The sequence below is a fragment of the Ischnura elegans genome (assembly GCF_921293095.1).
Source record: "Ischnura elegans chromosome 13 unlocalized genomic scaffold, ioIscEleg1.1 SUPER_13_unloc_1, whole genome shotgun sequence".
In the NCBI taxonomy this organism is placed as follows: Eukaryota; Metazoa; Arthropoda; class Insecta; order Odonata; family Coenagrionidae; genus Ischnura; species Ischnura elegans.
In genome coordinates this window covers 3,827,840-3,840,539 of record NW_025791657.1, presented here as the reverse complement: position 1 = coordinate 3,840,539, position 12,700 = coordinate 3,827,840, and the positions used below count along the sequence as shown (strand labels likewise).

The following is a 12,700-nucleotide window of genomic DNA, read 5'->3' as shown; positions in this document are numbered from 1 at the left end:
GGCAAATTTCAAAAGTGATGGGGATCCCAGATACTGCAGTCGAGGGAACAGTTGAAGGAGAAAAGAGAAGAGGAAAAAGAAGGCTAAAGATGAGAGACCACGTCAGAATAGGAAGAAGGTACAGGGGAGGTACCCTCAGTGGAGGCTCATGAGTCAAATGCTGGGAGGAGCACACTCCACCAGGGGTCAAAATGGCCAAAACTGATGTTTAACGTGAAAATTACAGCATATTAACAGGTTGTGTATGGATGGCGAGAGTTCCTGTCATTTTTTTCCAGAACGTTCCGGACGAATGACAAAGATCCTCGTGATTTAGGCGCGTCAAACTAAACAATTTTAAAGCGTACAATACGTATTTATTAGTACGTTTTCAGTTGTTGTTCGTTATTCATAATGAATAGATGCATCATAAGGTTTGATTGGGTAAAGTTATATTCTAAACGTTAGCTTTTTAACCATGTTTCAACCAAAGGCATTACGCCCTAATAGGCACATATTTCCAATCTCGGCATTCCTAGGAATTTAAATACTCAGGTACACAATGTGTTAAAGGTGTATAAGACAAAAAAATAAGGATGAAAAATTTATTGCTGAAAATGTCATTCCATGTACCAAATCGCAGCTGCATTAATGGTCTCTAGTTGTCTCAGTACAATTTGTGAACGTAGTTAGGCCATCTCGGGGGTGTCTCCTTGGTATGATAAGTGGAGGTTTTACGAGATAAAGAGGTTCACTATATAGAGGTTTGCCTATAAATATGCATGTAAATCTGACGGTACCGTAGGGTGGTATGTAGTATGGAGGTTTATGGTGTGAAGAGGTTCACTACATAGAGGTTTTACTGTATAAGGAAACCATTGAGGTGGCCTTGGACAGATGGAGGTAGATAAAACTATGTTGTTTGGGAGATCTGCCAATGAAGGGCAGAAAACCAGTTCATGATAATCACAACAGCTACAGACTTCCAAAAGAAATATTAATTCGCTAATACTGAATTCTTTCCTATGTCTTTTCTTTCAAATACGTAAAACCCCGTATTTGCGTTATCGGAATTTACGTTTTCCCGCAAATTGCAAGTTTTTTTCTGGGTCCCGTCATATTTCCTATCTTTCCAATGTAAATAGAACCCTGTATTTACGCCGTGTTTTTTTCGTTTTCCCGCCATGTGCATCACGACGTGCCGACTAAAAATTTTTTTTTGCGTACTAAAACAATTAATCGCGCATATCAGCCCTAAAAAACTGTCTTTTGGATTCCTTTCGCGCATTTTTATTTAAAAATCCAAGAGAAAGAGACGTAATCAGAACTATTTTCGGGAAGAATTTGAATGTGGCGGGACAGAACGCCACTAACGTCGGAAAGTTGAACTACGTCATCTCGTTTTCTATCAGCGGCGAAAAGATTCACGTTATGAAAGTAGGTGTTTTGAGCAATCGAGCTATGTATTAATTATAATGCAAGAACTCCTGAAGGAATGTTGACAATAATCATGTAGTCGATAATTTGATACGAGAGTTTGAAAGGAAACCAGACGTGCTGAAACGTGATAAATGCCGGAACTATAAAACTTGGCCGACAACTGGGATCATTTGCGCTGACTTCATTCAACAGTTGCGTAGCAATTATGGGTTAATTAAAAACTTAAAAAAACTTATTTAAACTTGAATTATCCCATTCAAATAGCAGTGTATCGCAAAGTATTGTAACTTTCGAAAATTATGAAGTCTCATGACAGTTTGTACAACGCATTTGATCGCCGAGGGGTAGTTCAGATACTCGTGTGTTGCCGAGTTACCCTCAATTCGTACGGGAAATAGAATTGATCCGGCTTGAAAATGGAAATTCGAGGTGAAAAACGGACATTTTTAATTGACGAGAAAATTAAAATTTTAGAGATGGTTGATTCCCACACCGGAACCCGCATCGATTCTAACGCTGGCGAAGCAACTCGAATGTTGAGACTGGCAATCCGATCGGATTTCCAGTCTCAACATTCAATACCGTGGTGAAAAATCGCGATGCCATTGTAAAATATGCAAACCAGTGCGGACATTTATCAAAAAAGAGAATATATGTGAAGAATTCCAGGTAAGAATAAATAGAACGAATTCTAAAAGAGTAGTTTTTAGATGCAAGATCATCAAATGTCCCTGCAAATGGTGTCATCTAAAGGCCTGTTTACATAGTACATTAACCCGTACAAGTTAATGTCTAAATTATGAACACGAAAATGCACCGTGTATTCACCCAACTTGTGCGTATGCATGAACAGAAAATAGAACCTGTTCAAATTTGGTTCATGCATTCATAGTCGGATTTAGGGGGCACGTGCCCCTCCAGACACTTAAAAAATATGCAAGATTTTTAATACGGTCCGGTTATCATTGCGTTCGTTTTGTATAACGTGGTATCATTGTGCCCCCCCCCCCCCTCCAGAAAAAATCACGGCATTGCTTGTGCCCCCCAGCAAGAAATCCTGGATCTGCCCCTGATGGTCATCATTACGTTTGCTTTGTTTTGTGTATTACTCAAGGAGGCTCAATCATTTAATTCAATAAGAATAACTTTGATATAAAAATAAAGAGAATTTTCTAAAGTCATTGTTATATCTTGTTTTTAATCTCAATTAAGACAAGATCTTTTGCCTGTCAGGAAAAAATCCTGCATCTGCCCCTGCCTACATTCGTACATGTTCCGTTCCGGTCCACAAAAATCATTCATGCAAGCAGAAATTAACTCGTACGTGTTAATGTATCGTGTAAACAGGCCCAAAGGCCCTTGAGAAAAGGTATTTCCCCACAAGATTGGGAATCGAAGATTCCACGGCATCTATAATGGTTGGTTGGATAGATTCAAAAATAGGTAGTCTTGTATATAAGACAGTGAGTGGTGAAAGCAAAGATGTTAACATAGAGACAGCAACTCAGTGGAAAGAATCTGAATATATTAGAGTTCTGGAAGGTTACAGCCCAAAAGATGTTTTCAGTGCAGACAAAACAGGATTACATATTTTTTAATTTTTGCTGCCAGCAAAAACACTGTGCTTCAGAGGGAAACAATGTTATGGAATAATGCCTAGTGAACAATTAAAAAATTAACATTTCCAAAGCCAGTATATGAATAAAAGTGAAAATTCTCTATTTCCCACAATTTGCATTTTCCCGCAATTTACACTTTTTTTCTTGGGTCCCTAGAAAAGTGTAAATAAGGGGTTTTACTGTAATTATTGTCACTGTCAATCTTGTTTTGTGGTTTGAAAAAAGGAAAAATGAAAATACTTAAAACAAAAAAAATATATGAAATTGTTCAAAATCAAGAAAAAAATGATAAAACTTGATAAAATATGTGCAAAAAAAATATAAAAATTAACAAAATGCATTGTTATGTAAAAAAAAAATGAAATAACTGAGAAAATCCAAAAATAAATGTTAAAATTGAAGTGCCATGTTTTGGGCCAATCAGGGCCGTTCCCGGCTTCCGATGCCGTTAGCTTGTAGTCTTCCTAATTTTAGAGTGCTTTCGCACACGCTCACTAGAAGCCTGTCTTTCTAATTCTCCTTCACTAACACTGGAAAGGTTACACTGGTTCCTATACACTTGTATCGTCATTTTTGTCCTGATTACGCACTTTGCATAAAATCATCGCCGCTGAAGAGGTGGTTTATATACTCATCGGCAGCTGGACGACCAACGGGTATATAGCCCGGTCAAATTTGAGGATCGACGACGATGACCTTCATTGACACTTTTACTGCCAGCAAATTTTGGGAGGGGTGTGCAAAGACTGTCAAGGCTATGTAAGATTTTACACTTTCCCGGCAAACAATATGTCTCGACTCGACAATATGACTCACGGCTACTCAGAGAAAGGGTAACGTGTCGGTACCTGAAATGTCAGCGCTCTTACAAAATCTTACCTGCGTGGAATCCCGAGAAGAGTTTATACTGTCAAGGCTATTTTCCGGAATTTGCGAGACTTCAGATTTTAAATATCTTCACCCACTTAAGTTTATGTAATGCATCTAGATTTTTTCCCAATTCTAAAACTATATTTATAGCTTAGAACTGGGGTTGGTCAAATCGGATACCTCGGATCCAAATATCCGCGGATATTGCCCTTCATCGGATACATCGGATCCAAAGTCGTGGAAGACATCGGATCAGGATCCGAAATTTTAAATAATAGCTCCCGCGAATGCAATGCCCCATAAGGGTGGAAATAGTTCCTATTCTATTGGAATGCGTCATCGCATCATGTCCTACTCATGAACCGTTTTGTTTGAAAGCTCTCGCAGAGGTTACGTAGGAGAATTTCAGCCGTGAAAAATAAAAAAAGGCAAAATACGACTAGCACATAGTGTTACTCTTCCCAAGAGATTGAACAATCATCGGGGGAATCTCTGCGTTAGGAATTTGAAAATGCATTATTTGGATCCGAAAATATCCAAAGATCCTAAAGATCCCGCTCCAAAAATCAAGGAGATTTGATCCGAATCAGGATACGAAAAAAATCCTGGATCCGTCCATCCCTACTTAGAACCATAGATAGATTACGGAGATTATAGGCCTCAATCACAATTTAAAAAAAGGCATAAGTCAGGCCAATAAATGGGCGCGTGGTAGTTTTTTCACAACCAACAAGGGCCCGTGTATCGGCCCGATGGCAGTAAAAGGTTTATTCAACCCGTTATTCCCCAGACTGTATTCAGGGCTTTAACTTCAGTTGTTTACCATTTTCCAATTTATTTTGGTCTAATTAATATGAATTTTCGGAACAAAAATATTTTTATCATATAACATGCTTTTCATAATGCTGTGTACACACAACGCTGGGAAAACTCCGGTAACTAAATATAGAAAAAGTAATTTTTAAAACTTCGGTCACCTCTTTCATTTTTTATCTTGATTGGCACACTCGACATCTTTACCGGGAGTTATCAGTATTCTATTTCGAGGAAATTCCCCATTCTGCTTTTAACAAACATGCTGGGTGTTTGCATTTGGGCATTTTTCCTAGGGTGTATGTGCACATCGATTTCTATGCCAAATGCCTTCAGTTACAAAAAATACAATTGTATAAATTAGAATATTGGTGGAAATGAAGAAATTAGAACTAGATATACTTTTTAGAAAAGTCAATAAATCAAAGAAAAAAATTATTCTAAAGTAGAAACTTGTTCTGAGAATTAGGATTCAATAATGTTGCTTTCAAGCAACGATGGGGATTAATGGGTTAATTTTAACGGATTTCATGAATTTCATGCACACCTGGGAATCATCACTTTCCCCGGGAGATGGTTCCCTCTTGGTTCTAACCAGCTTCCAGTCAACATTTGTTACGATGGCTCCTGTGTCATCAGCACCCAACTCTTCACCTTCGGAAGCAGTTGAGGTATGGGGCTGCAAGAGAATCCACATCCAGCCTCATTAGCACAAGAGATACGGAATGAAAAATGAGAAAGAAAAAACCTTGTGCTTTCACATGAGTATTTATTCACACAGCTGATTATTTATTTATTCAGCTCTGTAACCAAAAGCACTCGACTCGACATTCGTAATACTACATGAAACACTCGAATGGAGTGCCAATTACTCGACTCAACGCGGATTTTTGAGTACTTGCACATCCCTAATGAGAGGAAATAGTGATTTGTACTAAATTTAACCTTAAAAATAACTTAAAAACAGCTCACTGGAATCCCTTTTTCTACAGGTCATCAAAAGTACATCTTTCAAAGAATATGTGACCAAATTTTCATCAAATTCTTGTAACTTTTACCTGAGGTGTTCTAACTAAAATTGACTGTTGGAGGCGTAACTTTGTTAAAGCGATTCATCATGAAAAATGGAAAAGAAGACACTTTGTGCTTTCACATGAATATTTATTCACACTTTTTCACGACCATATCCAGTCAGCACAACAGATAATTCAGACGGTAAAATTTTCTATTGATTTGAGGCAAATTTACCCTAGTAACCTTCAATATCAATGTCGATTTTGTTCATTTATCGTGCATATGAACGCCTATGGTGCATTAAAGCTATGTACTGTTACTTCACAATAGCACCGACAGAGGGAGTGTCGTCATGTTTATTTTAAAGCTCCACAGATGGCTCTGATGTCACATCGGGAAGTTTTATCCAGGAAAAGTATGAATTTTACCTGTGTTTTACCGCGAAATTACCCGAATTTTACCACTTAAATTTACAGATATTTTACCCGTTACCACGCAGGTTACCCATCTTTTACCACAATTATACCCATTTAAAAGTAGGGTAATAATTGGCTGAAATATCTTTTGTGCTGACTGGGTAGTTTTAACGTTAGACGTCATCATCAGGTGGACAGACACCTTTCCGATCCTGACCTGATTCCGGACATGATGATGACGTCTAACATTGAAACCATGGTCGTGTAAATGTGCAAATAAATATTCATGTGAAAGCACAAGGTTTCTTCTTTATCGTTTTTCATAATGAATCGCTTTCACAACTTTATGCCTCAACTCAAATTTCTGTATCTCAAGAGATACAGAAATATGGAAATACCTTGGTGAAGTTGTCTGAGATACATAATCAAAGTTTGGTTTTTTAATAGCATTTACAGGAGGTCTCCGAGTTTTGCACAATCAACACTTTCATGCATTCTAAATTCACACCTTATACTTGACCTTTGTACCCAACATCATTAATGACAGAAATACGGAAACACCTTTGTGAGGTTGTCAGAAATATAAAGCAGACTCTCATCACAACTGTTGATGTTAATGAATTAACCAATTGGTAATTTAAATTAACATAAATAAGCAAAAGGGTTGCCAAGGGTCAAGAGTTGTTGATAAGCTACAGGATAAGATGAATCAGTCAACAAGACAATAATTTGAGATTAATAAGATCATTATTTACGTTAACACAGTGTCTAATAGTTATTTATGGAGCAGAAGAAGAATTAAATCCAATAGAAAGAGTTAAAGTAGTTGTTTTAACAAATGTTAATTTAAATCAACAAGGAAAAGTGTTGAAGTGAATGAATTGACCAATTGCTAATTTAAATTAAAATAAATGAGCAGAAGGATTGCCTAGGGTCAAAAGTTGTTGATTAGTTACGGGATAAGATGAATCAGTCAATGAGACAACAAGGGCATGTATAATTTGAGATTAATAAGACCATTATTTAATTTAATACTTTGTCCAGTAGTTATTTATGGAGCAGAAGAAGAATTAACCCTTAACCGGTGACGTGCGGTCTGAGAGACCGCTGCGTTTCTAAAATTATGAATATTTTCAAAATATCTATAATTCTCGTTAGCTTCATATTGTTGCATAACAAGGACATCCCACTCTTTAAATTTAACATTCCTTTTATTAATTTCTGTAAATTTGCAATTGAACTCGATTAGCGGTCTTTGAGACCGCACGTCACTTACTAAGAATGCATCAAGAAAAGGAATAAGCGGGATAAATTTCATGGCCACTTACTTCTTAGCCTTCCGACTTTCACATTTAAGGCCTTTTTTGAATCTGGCAAAATATTGATACATAAATATAATAATTATAACTCAAGTGTTTTGGGCATCAGTTTTTTTGATCCTGCTTCAAATCACAATTTTTTATGGCAAATTGGTTGGTATTGGGAGTGTAAAAATTTTAATATAAGTTTTAGAAAAGTTAAGCATTCAAAGAAAAATGAAACAAAGCAATAAAAATGGCGTAGCAATATTTTATGAATTTTTGATTTATTGCGGTCTCCCAGACCGCACGTCACTGGTAGTGTAACAAGAATTGCACGTCACTGGTTAAGGGTTAAAACTTTGTCTAGTAATTATTTATGGGGCAGAAGAAGAATTAAATCCCATAGAAATATGCATTGCTTTCAAACTTAGGATTGCTGATTTGTGATGGCGACAAATGTCATATGAAATTCAAGTTCAACATTAAATAAGTATTTCATACAGTGCGTTTACCTGAATACCAGAGGCTGGAGGCATGAGTTCATCCGTGGCCCCATCAGTGCAATCATTGTGAGCATGACCTTCCTCGCCGTCACTGATCTGATCCTCTTTCACTGTAGAGGACCTGTATGCATCGGCACCACTCTAATTGAAAGAAAATAAACACTCCATTGATACCAGTAACGGATACAGAAAAAACTCAAAGAGGGGGCACAAAAGATATTTCGAGCTACCAATACTTTTATCGCAGTGAAAAATAATCAAGTCACATGCAAAGTTTTCCTGAAAAAGTAAGGAAACAATTCATCAGATGCTACACAAACAGGGACGCCGACTTGCAGAAAATATTGGGGGGGAGGGGGCCCGAACCAGGGATCTTTTCCCGGGAAATTTTACAAGTAGTGAGTTTTAAGTTTTTTAAGCATTCTGGAAGAGTCATAAGATCAACATTGGAACACTGATAACTCGAATCTCGATATTTGAACACTTCGGGGAAAATCGACAAGCCTGACACTTTTTTCCATAGCGAATTATTGAGGGAGCTCGGGCCCCCTCAAGCCCCATCAGTGCCTCTGCATATGGAGTATGTTTCTTTATGGAAGCGAGGCTTGGACGTTGACAGCAGCGGAAAAGTCAAGAGTGGAAGCATTCAAAATGCGGTGCTACCGAAGAATGAGGGAGATAAAATGGATTGACCGTGTGAGTAACGAGGAAGTGCTAAGGAGAGTAGGAGAAAAGAGAAGAGGCTTCCAATAAAATAGGTCTTATATAAAAATAAACAGGACCTATAACAAAACCTTGTGGGACACATGCGTATGTTACGAGAAGGAAGGGGCAATTGCGTAGGGAATGTACGAGGTGTAAGAACATTAATCCACATTGAAAATGCACTTACATCAGAAAATTCAATCATAGAAGTAAGGAAACAATTCATCAGATGCTACAAATGGAGTATGTTTCTCTTTGGAAGCGAGGCTTGGACGTTGACAGCAGCAGAGAAATCTAGAGTGGATGCATTCGAAATGTTGTGCTACCAAAGAATGATGAAGATAAAATGGATTGACCGTGTGAGTAACGAGGAAGTGTTAAGGAGAGTGAGAGAAAAGAGAAGCCTCCTAAAAACATTAAGCAGAAGAAGGGACAACTTAGTTGTCCACATTTGAGGCACGCTGGTCTGATGGAGACAATCGTTGAAGGACAAGTGGAAGGGAAAAAGGGCAAGGGACGGCCCCGAATGAGTTACATAGGACAAAGGGTTATAAAGGATGTTAAAGAGAATAAATATGTAGCTATGAAAAGATTAGCGGATAGGAGAGAGAAATGGAGAGCTGCGTCAAACCAATCTTAAGATTGTTGTCTCACGATGATGATGATGCAAAGTTTAAGACAGTTCTATTTAAACTGATTATAAGATATACAACACAATGCCATCTTATGACATAAAAAGTTACAATTGTGGTTCTGCAATGTTAGGCAATACAAGTAGCCTCTTGCGCTCCCCATATGTGTCTGCCACTGATTCATACAAGTTTCTACCAATTGGTACGAGAATACAAAAATGACCACAACCAAAGCATGATTTACAGGGTGTCAGCTCAAACTATAAATTCCCTGAATAACTGTTCTCATCTCATGGTGGAAGGCCGAACGACTTAATCAGCTAATAAGATATGGCTGTTTATATTATTCTGCTTTCTCACTCAACAAATTATCACATTCTGACCAACACTCCACGGGGAAATTGAAGTGTTCCCTGTGGGGATTCCTAAGGACTCCAAGAGCTGTTAGTAAGGGGCAAACGATCCCAGAGTTTAGACTTACTTCATGAAGAAGTATTGGTGAGGGATCGCAATCTGGGGGCATTTAAATATGTTATACATATGGGTCAAATAGTGGCTGTTACAAGCAAAGCAACCTTCAAAGTAACACTTCCAAACGGGGTAAGGTTAGTACACCTGGATCAATTGAGGAAATTGTGTGACACTCAACCTAAAATAAAAGAAATCATAGAGCCTGGGATGGATTCATGTGGTCAGCAAAAAAGTGTGCCCCAAAGTCCCAGTGCAGAGAGCCAGGGAGGGGTGAGTGACGAGGCTTTGAGTCTACAGCCATCACACGTCAAAGTGACAGGGTTGCAGTTCCCCAAGCGCAATTGTGCCGAAGTAACAGAGTAGTTGTTCCCCCCAAACGTCTGGATTTGTAAAAAAAAGCTTATGCTGGACTGATATACATACCTGTGATAAAACATTATGTATGAATATAGTTTTATTTTGTTATTACTTAAAAAGCATTACGAACATTCCCGTCCTTTATTCATCGAACTTGACATACTCCCGTTAAGATATACATATGTATTGTTATAGAGCGTAAAAAATGTTGTTTTTTTTGCGTAGTGGATACAGCCGAAAAAGTTTTGGGAGCAATGTGCTGTTTAATTTTTGCAGAGGTTTCTCAATCCCTATGCACAGGCCTAATTTAACGATGTACTCAAAAGGAGTTTTTTGTAAATGGGACCAAAATTGTATAATATGCTACCGAATACAATTAAAGAGACAAATTTTTTTGGTAAATACAAAAGGTAGATAAAGAAATGGATAATGACTTTTGAAGACATCGAAAAGTAATATCCCTGCCTCTATATGGTAAAGGGTCGGTATATTGCAGAAAATACCCTAGGCATCATTTGTGTTGTACATTACATGTTGTATCTCATCTTACAGTCAGCTCTGTCATTATATTATTACGCATATAATGTTTTTTTTTCTCAAGGTATTGTGTATTTTGGTTGTATGTGTTATCATTTCCGTAATTTATGAAATTTGAAGTTAGCCTAAACACAGGCTTATTGCCTTATACGTAGGCTTCCTTACTTCCTTGAATGGATGTAATAATCTGTAAAAAATATGTATGCATGGAAGAATAAATTATTATTATTATTATTATCATGGCAGGGTTAAGGGGATACCTAGACGAAGTCTAGAGGTTCACTGGAGGTATTGGAGCCAGCAGAGGAGGGGATAATGGTAGCCTTTGACGACGGGAAATTGTTGAAACCTGCTGAATTCTAGGACTTCTATCATGTTTCCATTATTTTAAAATTGTGCATTTGTAACATGTTACTTGTAACGGCCATATTTAATTACCATTGTTATCAGGGATTGGAATTTATCCATTCTTGAGTTTAACCCCACTTTGATGCTTACGCAATCTTTAAAAAACAACATCGGATGCAAAGGCACCAGGATTATTGACCGCTAATCATGTCACGCTTGGCCTTGGCAATGCTCGGGCGTCTTCGCGCAGTGGTCGGCTCAGAGAAATTTTTCTCGATTTTAAAGTCAATTTTTTTATTTATTTTGATGTTGAATGGAGAAACTGTAAAATGGAAAAACCCTAAAAATAGTTTTCAGAGCAATCGACTACCCATGCAAGTTCCCAATTCACATTACTCCAAAGGGAGTTTACTTACACAGTACCTTTGTGCTAAAAGAACCATTCCAAAATACAATTTCAATTCACAAATAGGATGAAATAAAATTTGATAACCCTGGACCGGGCGTGGTGGCGTATAAAATACGTCAATCTTCAAAAACCAAGGATTTCAACATTGTACGTACATTCTGGGCTAGAATGGTCTCGTGTATTCCTACAATGCACTTAAACCGTCTATATTGTGAGTTCTCAAAGTTCAAGGTATAGTAGCTTATTTTTTTAGATCAGCTAGAGGAACCCATTACCCTCGCCGCTTCCCAAAATCTTCCGTGGCCCATCCATTTAATAGCAAGATGCCCACCAACAAATGTCATTTTTTCGAAAAAAAAGCCACTGTTTTAGCCCCCCATTGATCTTTCGGTATGTTTTTGAGGAGAGTAGCAAGTGGAGCCTTAATTTCTCTGCGATTGAAATGGCACTGCTTAAATACCAAAACGCCATTATGATGATACAAAAATTGTCTCATGTCTATGCTTGCTGCAATTAAAATTAATGATAAACTTAATGCCGTATGATTAGAATGAAGATAACAAAATATACTGCCATGACGAAGCCCTGAACTCTAGCCCCCGCGGTGGAAGTCGTTCACGCTACCACTAACCCACCTGACCTTCTGTTGAGCATCGCAATATTTTGGAATTATATATGGCTAGTGAAAAGTACCACATGAAAATTAATTAATTACAGCCAAACTAAGGCCCATTCAACAGAACCGCTAATAGTTAAGGGATGTGTTCACCATTCCGAAGGCCATAAAAAAATACGGCGTTGAAAAAGGCGGGGCAAGGTACGTGGTCTCCCCTTGTTAGTGGAAAAACACAACCTAGTCCTTCACTTGATCAAATGTGAACACTAACAGCTGAGCTGAGACATTGACGTATGTACATATGTTATATGTAAATGGAAAAGAAAACCCTCACTAACTAATGAGTATAAAAGTTGTCATGGAAAAAGCAATAATGGGTTGTCGTTGATTTGGATGAAAGATAGAGAACAAGGAAGTTTCATAATTTTTAGCATCAAAAGAAGCTACACCTGGAGTATGATTATATACGGAAGTGAGGCATGGACAATGACCGCAGCAGAGAAAGCAAGGATAGAGGCATTCGAAATGTGGTGCTACAGAAGAATGATGAAGATCAAATGGATTGACCGAGTTAGTAACGAGGAAGTCCTAAGAAGAGTGGGAGAGAAGAGAAGCCTCATGAAAACCTTAATAAGAAGACGAAGCAACCTCATAGGCCACATCTTGAGAC

The 12,700-nt window shown here is 37.8% G+C and overlaps 1 protein-coding gene across 1 annotated transcript in view; it reads right to left on the bottom strand.

Annotated features, from left to right (window-relative positions):
- Positions 1-12,700, bottom strand: part of LOC124172492 (zinc finger protein 585B-like) — a 35,968-nt gene that overhangs the window by 4,397 nt on the left and 18,871 nt on the right. The window contains exons 4-5 of the mRNA XM_046551932.1: positions 7,965-8,096; positions 5,269-5,400 (exon numbers count right to left, since the gene is read on the bottom strand). Coding sequence (XP_046407888.1) covers positions 5,269-5,400; positions 7,965-8,096 — 264 coding nt within the window. The remainder of the gene's footprint in view (positions 1-5,268; positions 5,401-7,964; positions 8,097-12,700) is intronic.